Below are 21,561 nucleotides of genomic sequence, written 5' to 3' on the forward strand. Positions count from 1 at the left end.
CATTCCTGGGTCTTAGGGAGGGCGTTCCTGAGAGAGCTGGTTGTTACTGCATGCACCAAGCCCTTCCGCATGCAGCGTGTGGCGGATCCCCTTTCTGCTTATTCAGTATGTTGTGACATTGCCACAGATGCCTCCCTAGGGGCTGCACAGATGGGGCCTCTTGGAAACTGGATGTTAATCTTGTTTCATTATAAACCGTGCAGCCTCAGGTATTCCGTTATAGCCACAAAACCCAGCCCGAGACACTCTGTAGAGTGGCAATATGGCCCAACACTTCCTGATTGCCCCTCCCCACATTTAATCCCCGCCCCGACACTCACCGTCACCTAGTACCCTAGGTACTTACTTCCCTCTGTCTACTAGCACGTGAGCTCCAGGAGAGCAGACAGTCATCTCTTCTGCTCACCACGGCATCTCCAGTGCCCAGAACACTGTCTAGACTTAGCATGTGCTCAATAAATCCGTGTGGAATGAAGACTTCTGGTTAAGGGATATGCGAGTGTGGTGGGTGGTGGTGGCGGTGCTTCAGAGTTTGTCCCTGACTCCACCCACCCTAGAGATGTCCCCCATCCCACCCACCCTAGAGCCAGCCGCATCCCTGGCCTCTTTCCTCAAGCACTTGTCACAGCGCTGTGCTGCAGCAAGACATGAACACAGATACCACCGGATACACTGTACAATTCCTTGTATGTCAGATACCTGAAGGGTCAGCTTCACATGCAGGGTGGAGCGTGGCTGCAGGACTGGGCCTGGGCCTGTGGGGTGGGAAGGGATGATGGCTGACAGACCAGCGGCCTCTCTTGGGGGTAAGGAGAATGGACAGGAAGGTGAAAAGGTCTTGGAGCTGAACAGTGATGATGGCTGAACCACAACCTGAGTGTGCTTAACACCGCTGAACTTTGCCCTTAAAAATAGCTTGGCAGACTTGGTGCTTTGTATATTTTTACCACCAAAACAAGGTAAAACCTAACAAAGAAAGCCCAGAACATGGGCTCAAGTGATGACAACTCCATGCGGCAGGTTGTGGGAGGTGTCTTGGAGTCTGGTGTAGAAGCCTGCGCGCGGCTGGGTCACAGACTGGCTGTGGTGGAGGCACTGGGTTGGGCCTTGGAGAGCAGGGAGAATCTGGGTGGGAACGGCTTGTGGGGGGCAGGAGAGAATATGTGCTTGCTAGGGAAGCTTTCAGGGCTGTGACTCTGCATCTTCCTGACTACATGGGTCTAGCCCCCTGGAAGGCTGTAGGGAAGGCTCTGGCCCAGAGATGTGACAGCCATGTATCCGGGGATCCTATCTTCTGTGTGATGGATGAGGACACCACCCACAAGCCCGGGGCTCCCAGACAGTCTGGGATGGACTGGAAGATGGTGCTCAGGAGCATTGGGTTCTGTCCTCTCCTGTGGCACTGAGGCCACAGCCTTGGGAGTGGGCCCAGGAGCTCCTACACTCCTCTCCGACCCTCTGGGTGCCTGGGTCCAGACTAGGAAGCATGGCCTGGTCCTGTAACTGCCAGCCTCGCTGCAATGGGAGGCTACACCTTACTAGGCCCCTCTCTGCACCTGGAGGAGGGCAAGTACCGAAGACAGCATGGGTTTGTAGCAGCAAGAAATACATTTGGCCCTCAGGCCAGGGCTCGAAGACAGCTGTCATGTGTAGACATCACAGTCCCGACTGTGAAGCAGAGCCTTCCGAACCAGAACCACTGTCCTCCTGCCTCCCTCCTGGGCCAGGCCCTCCCCAGCTTGGTGAAGGGTCCTTCTCCCAGACGCTGGGCAATCAGTCCCTGCCAAGCCTTCTCAGCTGAGCCAGCAGCGCAGCCCCAAGGGCCTGCATCCAGAGGAACAGGCTGGCTGCCATGAGGCCTTCTCCGGAGCTGTGCCAGCCCCTCGGCCAAAGGAAGACATATCTCCCTACACAGGAAAAGGGAGTTCCTTTACCATCTACCCAGCAGGCTGAGCACTGTGTGTGGAGTCCAAAACACATTGGGGCCTTCACTGTGCATGTACCATGGGGAAGCGCTGAGCTGGACTCTTTCCATCAAGATTTCCCTCAGGACCCACAATACCGCTGGTGACATCGCTTCGGACGGTGAAACGCCACCTAGACAAGCCATGACATGAAAGGGGCAGTGTCCGGTCCCAATTTCTCCAGCACCTGTGCAACACAAGGCTCCACAGAGCGCTGGAGGACTCTTTAAGGTTATCTGGTCCACTTGTGGGTGTGGTTGGGGCTGAAAAAGTGTCCAAGGTCACTGAGGGAATTTGATTTTCCCTTGATTTCCATTATAAGTGGGCTGCCTCATATCTGGTTAATTCCAATATGGAACCAAAAAAAAAAAGTCACATGAATGATTTTGATACAGGGCTGAAGGCATCTCTCGGATGGTAGACTGCCTGTCTAGCAAGGCCTGAGTTCAAAATCCAGGTACCTCCAAAAGTTACAGTATATGTCAGGTGTGGGCATCTGTCATTCCAGCTACTCAGGAAGCTGATGCGGGGCATAACAAGCCTAAGGAGTTTGGGGACCAGCCTGGGCAATGCAGAGGGACCTCATCTGAAAATAAAATGATGATGTGCTTTATTTAACAAGTGTGCTCACCTGAGGCGAGGACTCTGCCTGGTAGCGGTCAGAAAACCACCGGCACACAGGAGGGGCTGCGTCCTCACAGCCGCAGGCTTGGCTGGCTGCACCGGCGGTGGCGGCGGCATGCTCAGGGCAAGGTCTGGGAGGGAGAGTGCCTCCTGGCTAGCTCGGTGGCACCTTCTAATTGTCTTTTAGTCCTGGTCTGAGCCCAGTGAGAAACAGAAGCAAGCATAAAGCATTCGGTATTGTGCCGGTAAGCTGGGTTCTTGAACAAGATTCCAAGCTTTCCTTTTTTAGTCAGTACTGAGGTTTGAACTCAGGGCCTCATGCTTGCTAGGCAGGTGCTCTGCCATCCTTCCCAGCCAGAATTTCACAACCTTTGCTAGTGTCCCTTTGCTCCTTTAATGAACCTTTAACAAGTGGCACTAAGTCGTCTGAACCTCTCAGCCTGTGTTTGCTACATTCGTGTCCTCTCTCCCAACCCTGGGCCCTAGAAGTGTTCTGGGCCTTGGGATGTGAAGGCCTGGGTGGCCCATGAGAAGTAAGCTTTGATCTAGTGCTGTGGTAGCCATGTGACCATTGATGTGAAAATGAAAACTTCTGTTCCTCAATCTTACTGGCCATGTTTTAAGTGCTTGGCAGCCAGGTGGACACAGGACAGCAGGTCATTTCCATCACCATAGTCCTACTGGACAATACTGAAGTAGCCTCACAAACGTGGACATGGGGTCTGTACTGGGGACAGTGGGCAGATGGCTTGGTCCAGGGCAGATGTGAATGGCAACTCCCGTGGTGCCCTGCTTTGACCTTGCTGGTCACACTGCATCCCCTCTCTAGTGTGGTTTAAGATGTGCTGTATCTTGCAGAGTAGACATAACGCTGGGCCCTGCTGTTGACTGTGTGGTGAACTTTCCTAAACTTCACTTTCTTCATTGGCAAATTAAGAAACCAGCTCTTCCAGAATCAGCAAGTAAATGGCCCTTCTGAAATACGGAGACCAGGACCACATGAAGGATGGCATGGCAAGGCAGCAATAGCCCATGTCTGGGGTCAGGGAAGCTGGACCCCAGTTCACATCTCACCAGCTGAGGCACCACAAGGCTGGGCTCCTACATTATCTGAATCCCTTTGCTGTAAAAGAGGGTAAAACAAAGATCCCTATGCTAATATCCCAGTGATTAGAAGGACCAAGAGGAAAGAGGTAAGTGAACATGGCAGTGCACCAATGGAGAGAGGCTTGATGGGAATCCTGACACACCCACCCTGAATGAGGGCAGCTGTACTAGGTGGACCCTTACCACCTTCTCTTCCTGTGTCCCATCTGTTAGTGGTCCCACCACCCAGGGCTTCTCTTGTTTGGACAGAAATGGGGACTTACACTTGGGTAGGACAAGTTCTGCGGCCATGAAAGCTCAGTACCTCTGTTCCTGCTGCCCCCTCCCCCATTACAAACGTTTCCTGGGCACCAGTCCTGCACCTGGCAGGAAGGCCACACAGATAGCTGGGACCAGGCACTGCCCTCCATACACTGACAGTCCACCCTGCCGTCTTTCCCATCTTCTCCCCCACAGAAGCCCATCTTACTTGAGTGCTGGAAGCACGCAGTGTCTGGAGCTTTGAGTGATATAATGGGGCCCGTGTTACCTTTTATCTGTGCCCTCACATTCACTTCAGAGACAAAATCATCGAGGTAAGGATGTGTTAATTTACCCAGAGACATCTAGTAAGGTCCCAGAAAGGGGCTGGGACCCAGGCGGGATCATCAGAGCTGGTTCTCACCCGCTGCACTGGACATTCTCTTCCCATCTGACATGCTGATAAAATGGCTGCTGATCTGGAAATGGTTTTTCCTTTAGGAGCACAGGATGGGGAGGAATGGAGACGTCAGAGAAGCCACACTTGTCCCTGCAGCTGCCGGGCTGGAGAAGCCCTCCTATCTCTGTGTGCGGTGCTGGGTAGGGCTCAGCTGCCCACATGGAGTCCTGGCAGGACGGTGACTGTCCTGCGACCCAGGGGAACTCTGACTAGCTGGCAGGTGTCATCTGAGGACCGGTGACACTGCGAGGGACAGGCCTCCAGCTACTAGTCCTCAAGCAAGGCCAGGAGGTGGCAATCTGCAGGTGGTAAAAGCAGGGTGTGGCTTTGCTGGTGCTGGCAGGTGGGCAGGAGGGAGGAAAAGGAGAGTTGAGCAGGTAGGGAGGTGGCCTGGAGCCACTACAGCAGTCCAGGTGCGAGGACAAGGCCGCTCAGGGAATAGAAGCAGTGTTTCCTGGCTGATTAGGTATTAAGCAAGGAATGCTTCTTAGAACTTGGTGTCTAGAGCAAGTGCTGGGTAGAGCTGGCTCGTGCCCCCGCTGGGCCCTCACAGCCCCAAAGGTAACATCCCTGCTCCACTGGTCACCCAGGGAGTCTAACATCCGCATCTCTGTGCTGATTTCAGGGACTAAGAATCTCATTAAGGTCTCATTAAGGTCTTACCTCTATGTTATTTTTTGTTTGTTTCTTTTGTATGTTCTTCTCCCTATGGTATATCCCCTGTTGTCCCCATATTTAATTTTGGTACCCTGAATCTTGTATATACATCTATCTAATTTGGGAAGGGGAAGAACAAAATGCTGAAACAAGGACACAGGATGATCCATTGCAACAATACTCACAAGACACGATGTTGGAAACCAACTTTATAACTTGGGGTGGGGGGTTAGTAGAGAAGATGGGGCAGGAAAGGGATAGTAAGAGAAAAAGGAGGGACTAACAATGTTCCACAAGAAATGTACTCATTGCCTTATTCATGTACCGTAACCCCCCTGTATAGCATCTTTACAATAAATTTTATAAAAGGTCTCACCCAGTGTTCAGTGTGTAGGAAGCACTTACTAATAGCAATTGTTCATGGAAGAGTATTTCTAAAAGATATTAATCAACCCTCTCGCAAGACAAGTGGAAACCACCCAGCATCTGGAGGCCCAGGAGCCACAGGTCTCTAGCCTGTTCTTGCCTAGAGTAGCTGGACCTTGGTTCTTATATGTGGTCCTTGTGTAGCTAACTAGGACTAAGAACCATGTAAGAGCTATGTACCATCCAGTACCCACTGGCTGTGGCAGAGGCCTAAGCATATGCTTGGGGCTAACAGACCTGTTCAGTCAGACACACATGCACACATGCGCATGTACAGGATTTATTTTAGTATAACAGGATGGAAGTAGGGAGAAGGGAAAAAACAATGAGAGGGAGAAACATTTCCCATTTCCTGCAAGTCCCACGTAAACAGAGATGAAATTTTTGTCAATCCTGGGGGACCCCAGCACCCTGTGAGTCTAAGGATCCCATACCCCCAAGCCCACCTGTGAGTCTAAGGATCCCATGCTCCCAAGCCCACCTGTGAGTCTAAGGATCCCATGCTCCCAAGCCCACCTGTCTTCCTTGACAACTTTCACCAGTCCTCAGCTGCTTCCCCCAGGTCTGGAGGCAGCTCCAGCTGGTCTTGTGGAAAGCTGGCTCCACACTGCACCCTGTGCTGAGCTGGGAATTCCAGCTTTGATGGAATGCAAAGCTGCTTCTCTTTGTGTGGCTCCATGCCCTGCTTCCCTCCTCCCCGCCCAGGACCCTCACGGAGGCGACCTTGTCCAGAGGTGTTTGATCAGCGGTCTCTGGCCTGCACTGGGGGCCCAGTGGAAGAAGAGCAGCAGGAATGGTGTTTGAGGGGAGAGTCTGGGGAGCACCGGCTGCTGACTGCTCTCAGAGGGCAGAGAGAGGATAGTGGCAGACCAGCCACAGGGAGCTAGGGAGCAGATGTGGAAAGTGAGTCTCCCCTAATGGACAAAGATAGCCTCAACTGCTGGTACCTCTCTCTGCACAACCTACTACCCCTACTTCCAGAGACACCAAGAGGGAGTTGAGGTTCTATCCTCAAGGCACTTGGAATCCAAGAAAGCCATGTAGGCTGTTAGGCGGTGCTCCACAGCTGCCTCCTAAGTCTTTGGCTGCAGACACGGGGAGACAGAGCTCAAGGTTGTAGCTCCCCTGGGACCCCAGACTGAGGGTTGACTCAGGCCTGCAAGGCACAGCCATTCAGTGGATGGGGAGGAGTGGAAGGGATGAATGTGTCCTGCCATTGGTGGGAAAATGCCCCAAAACATAGGCTGCAGCTCATCCCCTTCAAGTCTTCCCATCCCTAGCAGCAGGCAAATATCTACTAGGAGCCCACTGAGCCACTGCCCAAGGCTGAGTTTACAGAGACCCAAGTGTCTCCATGGATGTGGACCTTCAATCTAGTAGCTGGGAGTGATGGGACAGGTAGAGAAAGGGACCCCAGAGCCATCACAACTTTTCCTTGTGCCTAAATATATCCCTGAACATAACTCATGGAGGGCAAGACACTAACTCAAGAGGCAAGGAGAGCAGGCCTGAAACCTCCTCCCTTTGTCCTCACTGGATGTGTTTCCACTGACATCCAGGGGCCTGTGTTTTTAACTCAGGCGTGGCCCTTCAGCTGTGGGGCCAAAGGGCTGTGAGAACCCCTGCTTTGCTTGGCAAGACTGGAATGGAAAGGCTCTGAGTTTACCTCAGTGCAGCCTAGAGGCCCAACCTCACCTTGGTTTTGGGACATGTCAGGTGTTGTTCTCTCCAGTCCTTCCATACTGATTCTTCCTCAGGACCTTTAAAAGGATCCTAGAACTTAGCAACCATCATTTGGACAGGCATTTAACAATGTTAATGCCTTTTTCTTCACATTGTTATGTCTCCTCCAAGGTCACTGGTTTAGTAAGGAGAGGGCCAGGACTCCCATGTCGTCTGTTCCTTCCTGCTTGCTGTGCTGCTCTGCCTCTCTTAGCCAGCCACTCCTGCTCACCAGGGACTACTGGGCCCATTCGTGCCAACCCACAGCAGCACGCGTGACACACACTTTCCTGACTGGAGCTCACCCATGTGCTATGCTCAACCTCTTGTAGCAGCCTGGGACACTGTCAAGAACACTGCCCAAAATATGACTTGGACGGCCACAGCCTCTGCACAGCCACCGTGGAGGCAGGGACATTCTGTGGGCTGCTCCAGGATTGCCCCAGGATGAGCGGGGCCTCAGGGCGGTGCTCTGGCTCCCAGGCAAACCCTCCTGCAGGCACCATGCACCTGACCGCTGGCCTCCTTCTCATTTCCTTGTTGGCTGCCAGCAACGTGACATTTTCAGCTGCTCGCTGGGAAAGGTTTCTGCTTACTTTACACTTATCTGCTCAGTGCTTGGTGCTTTGGGGGCAGCTGAGATTCAAGAGATAAATGAAACGTGGTGGGGAAGAGGAGGCAAAGGTGGGGAAAGAAACTAAATCCAGACTTCTAATTCGTCCTGTAATTCCATGGGGCAAATGCAATCATTTCCCCTGGTTTATAGCTGGAGCCAAGAGCAGGCAGCTGAGTAATCACTAGCCCAAGGTCATCCGGTAACAGTTGCGCTGTGGTACTGTAGGACGTGTCCAGGTGGGACATGGCAGCCTGCACTCTGGAACATGGCCCACACTCGCTCCTCTGGAGAAAGACTCCCCATGACAGTGTTCCCAGGCCGTGACATGGCCTCTTCTACAGTAACCCCAAGAGGCCAGGCCTCCTGAGCCTGTGCCATTTGGGTAGCTACCCCGAGCCAAGGAGAACACGGGCCTACAACACCATAGTCCAGCTGAAGCTCATGGAGCACCATTTTTTCAAAGTATGTATTTTATTTACATACATTAGTGTATATTGAACATGAGTAACAGTTTGTAATCTAATATATACAATGTCAAGTGGGGCTGGCTGTTCCAGTCCTGGGTGGAGACAGGTGTGACTGATTTCCTAAGAGAAACCCTGATCATTTCCACAATTGGGAGGCAACTTAAATTGGCCCAGGGAAGGGCTTTTTCAACAATGTAGTTCCCAAATGGACAGTCCCTCTCCTCCTTGCTGGCCAAGATCATATGCAGCAGGTTTCTGTCCCAGCTGTGCTTTTGACCTTTTGGCCTCCACAGCAGAAAACAGTGCACTTTCCTCCCACCGCTCCCAGCACCTCTACGATCAAGCACCCAGTGTCTTCTCCAGCTCAGGCCAGCTTTAACACATGTGTACTCTACGCCAGGCTGGCAGTTTCCTCCATTGTTTAGTCCATGTTCTCAGGCATACGGAGTTACCTCAGTACCTCCTCAACCCCTGGGATGAGAGGCAATCCTTAGGTTCCCCTGTTCACTATTCTGGGAGTTCATGAGTAGAGAGCCCTGGTCTCTGTTCACCACTTGCCACCCTGCTTTGTCCCTCAGCCCTGAGCACTGCAGATCTAGACTGAGGGGGGAGGCTGTGGAGTCTCATAGTCAGCGGCAAGCCAAAGTCTCCCTCAGAGGCACCTCAACTCCAGACTACCACTCATCCTACAAACCTGGTATTTGTTGGGCTTTAGAAGACAAACAATAACTAACAACTCCCCCCCGCCCATGAACCCCAATGGTCCCTCTGAACCAGGTTCTGCTCAGTAAGTCTCATCTGCCTAAGTAATCCCTGCTCCTCAATCATTGATTTGCTTTCCATTCACGTGTGGTGGGTCAATTGTACTCTACAACTAACCCTGTCAGACCCAGCAACACAGACTGCAGCTTGGACTCTGCCTTTCCCTCTTCATTAGCCAGAACTGGAGCGTGAGCTCCGGGAACCGAGGCTGTGTGGTTGAACAAATCAACGTGTTCCAAGAAGCCCAGGTTCAGAGCCAAGCCCTGGGGCCACACAGACAGCATTCCATAGCATGAGGCAAATGCAACGCTGCCATAGGCCAAGGAAGGAAAGTGGAAGGAGGACTAAACATGTGGTGGTGCAGAGGCAGCCTGGTCACCAGTGTGACAACTGAAAGGCTTCCTACAATAAGATTCATGCCTGGACTCTGTGAGAACCAGCCCTGGGTTTGTGTCTCTGGCCGAGGAAGCTCAAGAGGAGTATCCGCCAGGCCTGAAAGCAAGTCCACTTTCACTGCCATGACATGTAGTGTTTTATCTGGCCATCATCTGGGTCTCCATCAAAATCGGAGATGGGGTTCCTCAGGGCTGACAACTGGGCTTAACACTTACAGCAATTTGTATTCAAAAGCTCTTAAAAATCACTTTCCCCTATAGACCCTCAGCATTTTTCTTTTGGCAGGACAAAATTTTTTGACAGTGCAGTCCCAACCCCACCCCAGGGGTATGAGGTGCCATTCTTACCAGTAGCATGTGCTACTCCATCAACTCTAAGCCAAGATCTGCCCTGCTCTGCCGGCCACAAGAATGAACAACAGCCTCAAGCAGGCGGCTGCGGCAGGACCAGCACGGTGTTCCCAGGGAGGCAGAGTCTTAATGTGTGAGCACCATCTTCTGGTCATTGTCTGGCTTCTGAAGCTGACTTGCTTTGAAAAACTTCATTTACTTCAGAATAGGAAGACTGGCAGGGTGTGGGGGCACACACTCCTGTAATCCCAGCATCCATAAGTTTGAGTCCATCCTGGGAAACACAGCGATACCCCATCTCAAAACAAAACCAAAAACAAACAAAACAACCCCTAAAACACGAGAATGGGAAGATCTATGCTCAAGCAATTTCATCAAAATGAAAACAGGCCCAAGGGCTGGAGCAGTTTGGTGGAAAGCTGATCAGAGCTGGAATCCAGCTGTAAAAATGGTTACCAGGGCTGCCTGCACAAGCCAATGTCAATGGCCAGCCCTCAAACTGACTGAGCAGTGTTAGGGTTCTACCTTCTGCCCTTCTAGCTGTGTCACCTGCCTGGGTGGCAGCAATAGATCAAACGCGACCCCTTGCCTCTACATGGCCATGTGAGATATGCTTGAAAAGACAAGGTGGGCTTATCTGTTACTGAGTGGCTGGAGGGTGAGTGACCAAATTGGCAGAGGGGTAACCCTCACGCAGTAGCAGGGAGCTGCCCGGGTAAACACTGCAATGGCACTCTTCAACCTCTGAGCATCCAGAAAACACTAGTGCTACTTATCCTTTCTAATGGCAGGATCTGACATCCATCTAATTGTACTTCATAATGGATTCCACAAACCATTAATTACCAGATTATGTTTTAGGAACTGAAGATAAGAAGCTTTGTGAAATTCAGACTTGGAAAGGTCACTGACCTGCAGACCATGCGCAGCCTGGGATTGCTGAGGGTAGGCCACACACAAGGCACATGGGCCCTGTGGCTGCTCCTCACACACGTGGCACAGACAGGACTGCCTTCCTGGGTTGGTTCACTAGTGACGTCACATGCTCCAGAGGAAGCCAGCAAGAGGCCTCCAAGTTGGGAGGGAGTTTCAGCCTTTGATAGGAGGGAGGGATGAGGATAACATGGAAGAGCTTTTGAGAAAGGAGCACTATGAAGACTATCCCAGGAAGGCAGAGTCATCTTTGCAGCTGGATGGCCTCAAGTCAAACACTTCCTTCTGACACAAATACTCCACAGGCTTTGTTTTAGAAGGGGATGATTCTCCTGACTAGATGTGACCAGCACGAGGGCTTCCTATAGTGTTAACATAGCCCCATCAACAGAGCTGGGCATGGCCCCTGGGTACAGGAAGACCTGAGCACAGAGAGGATGAGAGAAGCGAAGGGTAACTACTCAGGGCTGGGCTCCCTGGAAGCTCTGCTGGTGCTTCTCTCTCCATTGGCCAGAGGCACTGGCAGAATTTGCAGCCCTATTCCATGGGCTCAGACTCCCAGCTTTCTGCCAGCTAACGGCTGCAGGCACACTGTTCCCACATTGTACCAGCTCACATCCCACTGCTCTTTCAGAAGCCTGACTTCTCTGGGGTGGGACAGAATTTCAGGTCTGTGGGAAGGACAGTGGTGTCTGTGTCCACAGCTCAGACACTGTGTTTCTATGTGAATGGGACCACCCTCTGTTTCCAAGTGAGCCGCTGGGTTGGTGGTTGGTGCTAAGTTGAGCTTTCTCTTTGGCACAGTGCAGGTGCCTTCCACCAATGAGCCGCCACTCACTTGGCCTCACCACAGATCAGAGTGACAGTACCATCCAGCAAATCCTCCACAGTCACTGCCACAAGCTCAGAGCTGGCTTGAGAGGTCTGTGAATCAGGCAATGTCACGAACACCTGTGAGCCAGCAAGCTGGGTCTCCTCCAAAGTGATCACCTGCTCGGTGGGGGCCGCCGGCTCTGGAGCCTGGATCACCTGAAAGGGAAAGACCAGGAGGCTGCTCTGTCAGTGTTGATGGTGGGCTTCCCAGAATTTACATGGCTTTTGTCTCATACTGTAATGATGATATTTATGTTCTCACCCGAGGAGAGCAATGACTTGTACCTAATGGGAAGAGGCAAATCTAACACACCAGTGATGCAAAAGAGAAGGCAGGCGAACAATTTAAATAACTCTGTGTACTGAATTGCTGTAATTTTACTCAGTGCCCCATCTCAGGGCACATGGACTCTATGATTACACACCAGTGAACACAGGCTCAGTTCCTCACACTGGGTTTTCCTGTCTCTATGATGACACTGCAGAGGCGAGTGTCATGTGAGAAGAATGCCACCAGGGGTGATGGGTCTCAGCCTAAAACATAGAACTGGAAGTGACTTAGCAGATGCTGAGGCCTGCCAAGATGCCATCCCTGACCCTGTTGCATGCCAGGAGCTGAGAGCTGTATGGGAACTCAGAAGGGGAAAGGGAGTAGACTGCAGTTCCAACTACCGCCTGTGCTCAATCAGTGGCTGGAGCAGCAGGAATGTGTCCCACCAGCTCTGCAGGCCTCAAATACTTCTCCCAGATGTGCAGTCGGCTAGAGATGGTCCTCTAGCTCAGAAAGAGCTGTTCTGCAGTGAGGCCTGTCCTGTTCCTGCTGATGCTTCTCACCTGTGGACTCTAGGACAGTTGATAGCTTGGATACCATCAACCCAGTGTGCTCCCAGAGGGCACAGCCATTTGGGTACTGGGCCATTTAGGAGGGGAGAGTAAGCACAGGGAGGAGGCTGCACTCACACTGCCCTGTGCTCCAGGAGTGAGATCAGTCTACTGTGGTCCAGCACAAGAATTTCCAAATTGCTCTTGTCTCTCAGGACGGTAGCTGCCCTGTCCCTACCAAGGACAGCTTACCAGGAGCCCTAATTTCTAAAAGAGATGAGAGCAGAGTGGCTCTGGGATGGCAGCCAGCATCACCTGGAGTCCTGTCCGCCAGCCTTGCTGTTTCCCAGAGGCCTCAGAATGTGCTTAGTTTACAAATGACTTGCCCAATAGACAAAGCCTCATCTTCAGCCTCTCCACAGGTCACTGACAGGCAGCACAATTCATTCTCTTTCCCTTCTCTGTGGAAGGAAAGGAAGAGGACCAGGGAGGCAGAATGGTGGGATGGACTTGCACTACGAAGAAGAGGTGGGCTTTTTTTCATCAGGTGAGTGGCTCCCAGGAGCCATTCACAGGCTTTCCCTGCTGGGGCCCTGAGCAGCAGAGCTCAGCCATCCTCCTCCAAGGTTTTCCATGTCTCTCGCACATCCTTTCTCAGAAGGTGGACATGTGTGAATCAGGGGAGAAGCTAAGACCATTTTCCTGGAAATTCTTGTTTTAGGTTCTAGTGGCCTCAAAAGATTCAACTTTTCTGGTCTGTTTGGTCAGAGATCCAGGCTCTGCCTATGGTCATTAAGAAATCCCTTTAAGAGCTCCACAGAGTAAGACTGGGTGGTGAGACAGAGGGGCCTCCAGCGATGCTCTAGGAACCCTGTGTTCATACTCCATATCCAACAGCCACAGACTCACCTGTACCACCTGTGACGCAGCTGCCTGGGTGTCCGTGCCTGTCACTTTTGGGTGCTCAGACTCCACGTGGCTGTCAAGCTGAGCCTGGGAGGTAAAGAGCTCACCACAGAGCTCGCAGGGAAATGTGCTCTCTGACTGCTTAAAGTGTTCCATGGTGACGTGGTGCTGCAGAGCTCCAGGGAAGCGGAATGTGGCTGCACAATACAAACACCTGAATGGCTGCGACCCTGAAGGAGGAGGCAGAAGAGATGGCTGTGGGTGGAAGGTGACCCAGAGCCAAGGAGCGAGCCATGAGGATTGTGGTGGAGGGACAGAGCTAGGTTTCATGTGACTAAAGCTGGTGTAATTGGTGTGTGTGTGGTCTCCCTATAAAATGATAAATACAGAACTAGATGCAGAGCCTTGGAAGGGTCCTGTGAGCAAAGAGCCCTTAAACTACAGTTTTGTTGGCATGTGACTTAGGTTGAATCTGCTGAAGTCCATCATTCTTCAGAGGTGGACAGTGACACTGATGATACTAAATTGTCATCAATTCTAGGAAATACATTTTAGGGTCCTTCAATGGACTCAAGGGTACATCCCTCTGACTGCTGAGGGCCAGGCAGTTGTCAGGCACACTCATCAACAACTGTGCACATGTGTGCACGAAGGCCTGCAGGATGTGTGCTCATGGTTTGGAAGAGTATTCCTAAGACAGGATGAGTGTACTTTTAACCTCAGGGACAAAGCATTCCAGGAGGGAGGAAATAAGTGCAGAGGCTGAACTACATTCCCAAACCAAAGATCAATGACAGTTTCGCTTTACATTATATCCAAGAGGTTACACCAATGACTTCTGGTGCACTTGGTGCTCTGTTGTTACTCTGATGGCAGAAAAAACACTGAGGGAACATCCCCCAGCAGTCAGGACTGAGAGGAACTGAGAGGCTGCATTATCCCCTGAATCAATTTACAAGAGAGACACGATAAAAACCAAATTTAGACTAAACTAGCACTGAGAATAACCTACAAATTCTAAGTGATAAGCAAGCATAGTTTCATTGGCAATACTTTTCTTTCTTAATTATTCATTAAAATGGTGTGGCTTGTAAGTGGCACTCTAGATTGGATGAAATAGAGCAAAAACAACCACTGTCATGGCTAACATGAAGGGACGCTTCCAGGTGCCAGGCCTGTCACCCTGTGCAGCTGGCACCACGGCTGCTCCCATATTCCAAAGGAAGAAATGGAGCTACAAGTCTGTTAGTGATGTGGCCTGGGACATATGGAAGAGCACTGACCTGAATGCTGGCACTTGACATGCACCTGGAGCAGAGCCAACGTAGGGAAGAGCTCCTTACACTGGTCACACTCATGAAACTTCAAATCTGTAAAATATACATAAAAAAGAATTGGTGGGAAGAATAAAAGGAGGTCCTTCTAAGGCTGGAGGGTAAGGGGACCGGAGTGAGGTGAGGACTCACACTCTACACAAGCATCTAGAAACCTGTGCCTGAAGAGATTTGTGTAAGCTGGACACAAAGAGTTGTGAAAACGAGATGATAAAATACAGAGTGCGTGGCTGGTGCCTTGCATATAGGAAGTGCTCTTAAACTGACGGCTGCTCTGCTTATCCCCAGTGGACCTAAGAGGCAGGTATTAATAACTCCCATGCTTGAGAGAAGGAAGCAGACTTAGAAAGAAAGACAAGTCACCTGCCAAGGTCATGCAGCTGGTTAGAAGTGCTAGAGTCAGGATTTCCACCTAGCCCAGCTGCCAACAAAGCTATCACCTTCCCAGGTGCTGAGACTGACTCAGAGAAGCTTTCACTGTTCTAGGCTTCCAGGTTTGAAAATTCCTGCTATACAAGCTACAGCCTCCAGGTATGCTGTGCAGAGCAGAGGAAGCCACTGCCGCCCACCGTACCAAAGTGGTACAAGTTGGCATCTTAGGATAGAAGCTGGATGCTATGTCACTGAACTGTTCCCAAGTACCAGCTCACCCTCCGGGCACCAACTGCACCTGCATGCTCTGCTTTGATGTGTGCCTTGTGTTCCATCATGCTCGAGAAGGTTTTGTCACAGGAGCTGCACTGGAGTGAAGAGAACTTGGATGAGCGATGGTTCTGAGCAGCAAACACATCTGGGTGGTGGGTCCGGTTGTGGTACCACAGACCAGACAATTGCTGCAAGGAATGGGACAAATGTTACATCTTAGAAAGTTTCAATAAGCTGGAAAGCTCACAAGGTCTTCACGAGAGCTACAATTACACTCTTACCTATCATGCTGAGTGCTGACATGAAAAGCAACTCTAAATTCACTGACAGGCTACTTTAGGCAGGTCTCAGCCAAGTCTTCCCTAAGCCCTCACTCCTTCATGCTCATGAACTGGTGCTAGGGTCTTCCGGGTAGGCCAGAAGCTGACGCCCCGGGTCAGCTGACTGGCCAGGGTCACATGATGTGTAAAGAATGGGACCTCTGACATGTCTGCTTTTCACATTAGGCTACAATCTGTTTCCCAGAGCCCAGGGGTGGTGAGCACCCTGCTAAAACAGAAGCTATGGGCTCTTGGAGTAGAGAAAGTATTTTCTTCCCTAGCTCCAGAGAGCACCTATAATTCCTGTCTTTCAGAGATCATGCTCAGGTCTGCGCTGTCATACAGCCTGAGGCCAGGCATGAAAGCAGCCCTCCATTTTTAAGTCTGCTGCTATACTTCGGTGTCTAAGCCTCAATCTCACACCACCAAGGGCCATTCTTGTCTTTGTGACTAGTTCCTCACAGATATGGTTTCTTTTGGTTTCATTAGTATGAAAACAGACCCATTTTCTGGAAGCTCAACAAGCAAATGGACAAAAATTGTGCTAAACAAGGTAATTCTGGGTAGTGTTTCATTCCACATTATCATTCTCATATCCCTTGATCCATGGGGTCAAGTGATTCTTTTATTTAAAAAATAATTTTATTGCTCTATGGTTTTACATTGATTGACGGCAGTACTGGGGTTTGAACTCAGGGCCTCAAGCTCACTATGCAGATGTTATTCTACTTGAGTCATTCCCTCACAAATAGGTTTTATAGAATGTGAGCACTCCAGGGGAAAAAAAGCAATAGCTTATGGCAAGGCTGAAATCCAAGAGGAGAGACACACGCTTTCGGGTCTCCTCCTGTATCACTCTGACCAGAGCTCCTCAGAGAATCTGAATTACAAGCTCTCTCTACTTGGTTTCTCAGCACAAGGTCTACAACTGAGCACCCTCTTCCTGAGTTACTCAAATTGTCACATCCTAAAGATGAACTAGGACAATGGGCAAGTCATAATGGGAGCTGAATGGAGAGCATGTGGGGCCTGAAGTCACCTGGTAGGCCTTGTTGCAGATCCCACAGCTGAAGGGCTTTCCTCCCACGTGGGTTACCATGTGCCGCTCCAGCATGGAAGGGGCACTGAAGATCTTCCCACATGTAGGGCAGGGATGGTACTCTTTGGAATGAACCTCATGGATGTGCTTCCGGTGATCCTGCAGAGTGGGGAAACTCATCCTACATTTCTTGCAGTCATAAGGATCTTCTATGTCTGATGCCAGCAGGGCCATCCGTGGAAGAAAGAAAAGGGAAAAACAACACAGGCAATCAGTGAAACACTGTTTGCTACGCACAGCAAGATATAAGACTGCTTAGATTCTACGCTGGACACAGACTCCAAGGGTCACAATTCAATGCAGCAGTCCCCTGCCTACTTGCACGTCACCCCAGGACGAAGAATTCTCCATGCTTTCTGGATCAACCACCCCTGCCTCAAGTAGTTTACCTTGATTCCTCATTTTAGGCCTAACATGTTTAATCCTATTTTACTTTCTGGGGAGCCTTCCACTTCCTGGTAGAGATTTCAAACATACTATCAGAGCAGCACTGTTTCTTTTGCTGTCATCATGAGAAGGCCTCCTTGCTGCCCCCTGGAGATTCCAAGAAAAGCTTTGTGTAGATGCTTAGTGAGTGTTCTCTGGCAGACATGTGTGAAGTGTGTGTGTGTGTGTGTGTGTGTGTGTGTGTGTGTGTACTGCTTTAATATTAATAGCCCTGTGAGTAAGTTCTATTTTTGTTCTCATTTTATAGACTACAAAGTCAAGGTTTGGCAAACTAAGTTAGGACCCTATCCAAGGGCATAGCTGGGAAATGGGCTCTCACTGAGCCACATGTCTAACTGGACAGGTTAAGTCCAAGTAGGACCTCAAAAATGAGAGCTAGCCCTAATGAAAAAAATTACACTTGCCATTTTTATGCAGAATTCTTTATACAACAGAAGCAAAAGTATTTTTTGTATATGTCAGTACTGGGGCTTAAACTCAGGGCACTTTTCCTGAGCTTTTTTACTCAAGGCTAGCTCTCTATCACTTGAACCACAGTTCCACTTTTAGCTTTTTAGTGGTCAGAGATAAAGAGTCTTAAGGACTTTCCTGTTCAGGCTGGCTTCAAACCACGATCCTCAGATCTCAGCCTCCTGAGTAGCTAAGATTATAAGCATGAACCACTGGCGCCTGGCAGAAAGCAAAAGGTCTTAATAACAACAAAAAAAACTTTTTCCCCACATGGCCTTAGCAAGGTAAAGAAATTTAAGATCTCAATAAAAGTGAGTGGCCGGGTCAAAAATCAAGTCCAAGCTTGGGTGCCTATACCCCAGGCTCAGTTCCCCTGCTGTACTGTGTTGATTATATTTCAGTTGCACAAGGAAAGCTGAAGAAAATGGGAGGTCAGCCAAATGCTATAGAATTTCCTTCTGTTCGTGTACGTGCTTGCACACACTCTAGAAAAAGTGGAATGAAAGCTGTTGGTCTATATGAGGTCTAGTGGAAAGAAGAAAAGATAGGCAGGCTCTAAGAACTGAGCGAAGTACAAAGGCACTTGGAGAAGGCTGGGCAGGAAACTTCCAAAGGAACATGCCAGGCATTAGACATCCACTTAGGAAGCATACACCTTGCTCCTCTGAGGCAGGCCAGCATGAGTAGAGAGCAAGTGTGGAGGAGGACAGTGCTCTGTGAGCCTGTCAGTGTCAGAGACTTTCTCAAACATAATTTGCCTCTTTCAGTCAAACAATGCTAGCTTGGCTAAGAGGAAGAAAAAGCAACAGTCTAGACAGAGAAAGAAGCATCACAGCGATATGCTAAAATGAAATTCATCTTTACACAGCAAGGACAACTGGTTTTTTTTTTTTTTTGGGTCTGGTCGTGGGGCCTGAACTCTGGGCTTGGGCGCTGTCCCTCAGCTCTTCAGTTCAAGGCTAGCACGCTACCACTTGAGCCATAGCACCACTTCTGGCTTTTTTTTCTGCTTATGTAGGGCTGAGGAATCAAACCCAGGGCCTCATGCATGCAAGGCAAGTGCTCTACCACTGAGCCACTTCCCAGGCCCGACAGCTGTGGGTTTTGCAGGAGAATCGGGGAGGAGAGGGAATGGAATGAGGCTCAGCCCTGGTGGAGACATTTTTTAAGACATGTGTTCTCATGATATCCAGAATTCCAGTACATACTGTGAAAGGTGTGCAGGTGGATGGAGAGGCCATTAGCTTGCCGGAAGCCCTTCCCACAGTCCCTGCAGACGTATGGCTTGTCCCCAGTGTGGGTCCTCACATGGCGGGACAGCTCAATGGACTGTGCGAACACAGCATCACAGTACTGGCATGCATACATTTTCCCTGAGAATACAAGAGCTTATGCAATAGGCACTAAACATTTATGTTATTCTTATAAACAAAATAAAAACTCTAAGGCACACACCAGGGAAATGTCATCTGGGAGAAGACACAAAAACCTCAGGCAATCTGTAACACATAGTGGGGGTGAGAGCCATCCTGTCAAATACATGTATTTCTTAAACACAGCCCCTCCTACAGGGTGAGGACAGCTGGTAAGAACAGGGCAGGGACAGAGCTCTCAGTACACAGAGAACCGCTTATTTATCAGGCCCACAAAGAGAAAGTGCTCAAGCTACTGCCAGCCAACAGATCCATCTCCTGCCCAGAAAGGTGTGCATTCAACTCTCCTTTCACAGTACAGTATGGACTGCCAATGCCACACAAAGGTGAGACGTGGGTTCAGGAAAGAACCAGTGACTTGCTACACTCATCACATACTATGGCTTTCTGTTTTCTCATGTTTATAGAGAGCACAGCTCCTAGACAGAAAAAGCTGGCATTTGTGAGAAAGACTGCACAAGTGGAGGGAGTGACCAGGGGAGGTAAGGAAACTGCAATTCCTGACCCTACCCTGACCATTACCTCCCTCCCTCTAACTAGCCCGAACCCCCTTTGCATTCTTCTCTGTCATCCTGATTAGCCCTCTTCTACCTGACAGCCTGCACTGTGACTGTCTCTATGTCTTCCATGTCCCACCCCTCAGGCTGTCATTCCTCGAGCACAGGATTCCAGCCTAGTTGTTGGCACCGGCACTGCCTAATCCATAGTAGGTGATCTACCAGGTCTTTCTCAGGCTGGAAGTACATCAAAGCTCAAAGCTCAGAGAAGTGCTGGCCTTACGTAAATATTGTAGCTACAACTGCTAACACTAACACCAGCCAACCTCTCTTCTGAGTCCCCCATGGTGAGTGTGCAGACGGTTCCCTGGGCCTTTGTATCCCTGGGGATTTGGAGTTCTGGTTTGAATTTCTCTAAGAGCTCTATCTGTTTGGTTCTGAGCAGGTTTAGGCAGCAGTGTTGGGGAAGTCTGCGGGTGACAAGAGCACATGTCTGCCTCACCTTCAGAGTGCTTCTTCTTAGTGTGGTAGGCTAGGGCTGAGGCCTGCGTGAAGGTCATGAGGCAGTGCTTGCACATGAATGGACGGTCCCCAGTGTGTAGGCGGAGGTGGTTCTTCAGGGTAGAGTTGGCTGCAAACTTTGCCCCGCATTCCTCACAGGAGAATGGTTTCTCATCAAAGTGCTCTGTCAGCTTGTGATACTGCATGCCTAGAGCCGTGCCGAACACCAGAAAAGACCTGCCGTCAGCATAAGGAAGCCAGCAGGGGATGCCTAAGCAGTCTCAGGCCAGGCTTAAGAAGGCACAGTGTGAATCACAGGAAGCCAAGGCCATGTTAGTTTCTGTCTCACACACCATGTTACTCATGTGCCCACCAAGCTGCATGCCCAAAGTCACCTCTAGGCCACCCCAAGTTGACCCTGAGTCTATTATCCCAATCCTCTCTCTTAAATTGGACTTGACATTCATATAGGGAGACCAAGTGTGCTTTTATGTTTAATGAACATAAAATGTGCATCCAACATCCAGAACAAGGGAATACAACTCTTGAACTATACATCCCATGGTTTCCTTGACTCTTGTTTATTATAAGAAATAGGGGGGACATGGAAACCCAGGTGTCCAAGAGTTGGTAACTACTATGAAGAACAGCTGTGTGTGTTAATTCTATTGTAGTTCTAGATGTTTAGCACTGACATTTTGAACTTCCTAAAAATGCAAAGGTGTAAGCAGTGTCAAGGACCCATTTTACGGGTGGGAAAACAAGGCTCAGGGACATGGCTCCACAGAGACTCCCCATGCCCTTGTCAACCTCCACCTGCCTCTGCAAGAACCTACCCTATCCTCTAGGACCAGCTAGGCGTCTCATGGCACACAACTAGGGTACTTGAATCTAAGCTACATAATTTTCACCTACTATCCTTCATGACTGAGCCTAGTGAATATACCTGAGGCGTGGGCAAACTCTCTTCCACAGAGGTCACAGGTCACAGGAAGCCTCTTCTTCTTCTTCTTGGGGATGTCAGGCTCTCCGCCCATACCGTGGGCCTCCAGCTGGTGCTTCTCCAGTTCCTTCTTTGAGTCCTTGGTCTCACTGCAGTCCTTGCATTGCACTTGCTTGCTCTTGGCTACCCGGCAACGTTTCATGTGCACCTTAAGGCGGCAGTAGAAATGGAAACTCTTGTCACAGGCCTTACAGACAAAGCTCTTCTTGGCAGAGTCTGGGGAGGCAGAAGTGTCCTTTTCTTGTTGCTCTGGCGGGGAACCAGTCTCTTCCTTTTCCTTTTGTTCTGTGGGCTGGCAGCCTTCTCCAGTCACCTCAGCTGCCTTCTCATTTTCTTTGTTGCTGGCTTCATGGTGAAATTTATCACTCAGCCTCCACATTTCCCTCTCTCCATTTTCCTTAGTAAGGAAGCCTGCATAGGAGAGAAACACAGGACCCTGGGAAGTCGGTTTCTACTTCACTTTGTAACTTTTCTAACATACTCTTAGAGGAGACTGGAGACTACTTG

General features: G+C 50.2%; 2 protein-coding genes across 4 annotated transcripts in view; both read right to left on the reverse strand.

The window, feature by feature from the left end:
• Window positions 1-2,705, reverse strand: part of Epha8 (EPH receptor A8) — a 47,070-nt gene extending 44,365 nt beyond the window's left edge. The window contains exons 1-2 of the mRNA XM_013032482.1: window positions 2,596-2,705; window positions 2,004-2,097 (exon numbers count right to left, since the gene is read on the reverse strand). Coding sequence (XP_012887936.1) covers window positions 2,004-2,097; window positions 2,596-2,705 — 204 coding nt within the window. The remainder of the gene's footprint in view (window positions 1-2,003; window positions 2,098-2,595) is intronic.
• A 5,563-nt stretch (window positions 2,706-8,268) lies between these two features.
• Window positions 8,269-21,561, reverse strand: part of Zbtb40 (zinc finger and BTB domain containing 40) — a 66,451-nt gene continuing 53,158 nt past the window's right edge. For 2 of the 3 annotated variants that reach the window (XM_013034832.1, XM_013034829.1), the window contains 8 exons: window positions 20,998-21,465; window positions 20,053-20,259; window positions 18,829-18,993; window positions 16,664-16,878; window positions 15,330-15,492; window positions 14,609-14,695; window positions 13,329-13,555; window positions 8,269-11,753 (listed from right to left, as the gene is read on the reverse strand). In XM_013034832.1, the coding sequence (XP_012890286.1) occupies window positions 11,559-11,753; window positions 13,329-13,555; window positions 14,609-14,695; window positions 15,330-15,492; window positions 16,664-16,878; window positions 18,829-18,993; window positions 20,053-20,259; window positions 20,998-21,465 (1,727 nt within the window). In that variant the 3' untranslated portion in view covers window positions 8,269-11,558. Of the gene's footprint in view, window positions 11,754-13,328; window positions 13,556-14,608; window positions 14,696-15,309; window positions 15,493-16,663; window positions 16,879-18,828; window positions 18,994-20,052; window positions 20,260-20,997; window positions 21,466-21,561 lie in introns of those variants that run through there. The other variant, XM_013034841.1, reaches the window with a different exon arrangement.

This window comes from Dipodomys ordii, unplaced genomic scaffold (assembly GCF_000151885.1).
Source record: "Dipodomys ordii isolate 6190 unplaced genomic scaffold, Dord_2.0 Scaffold6, whole genome shotgun sequence".
Classification (NCBI taxonomy): Eukaryota; Metazoa; Chordata; class Mammalia; order Rodentia; family Heteromyidae; genus Dipodomys; species Dipodomys ordii.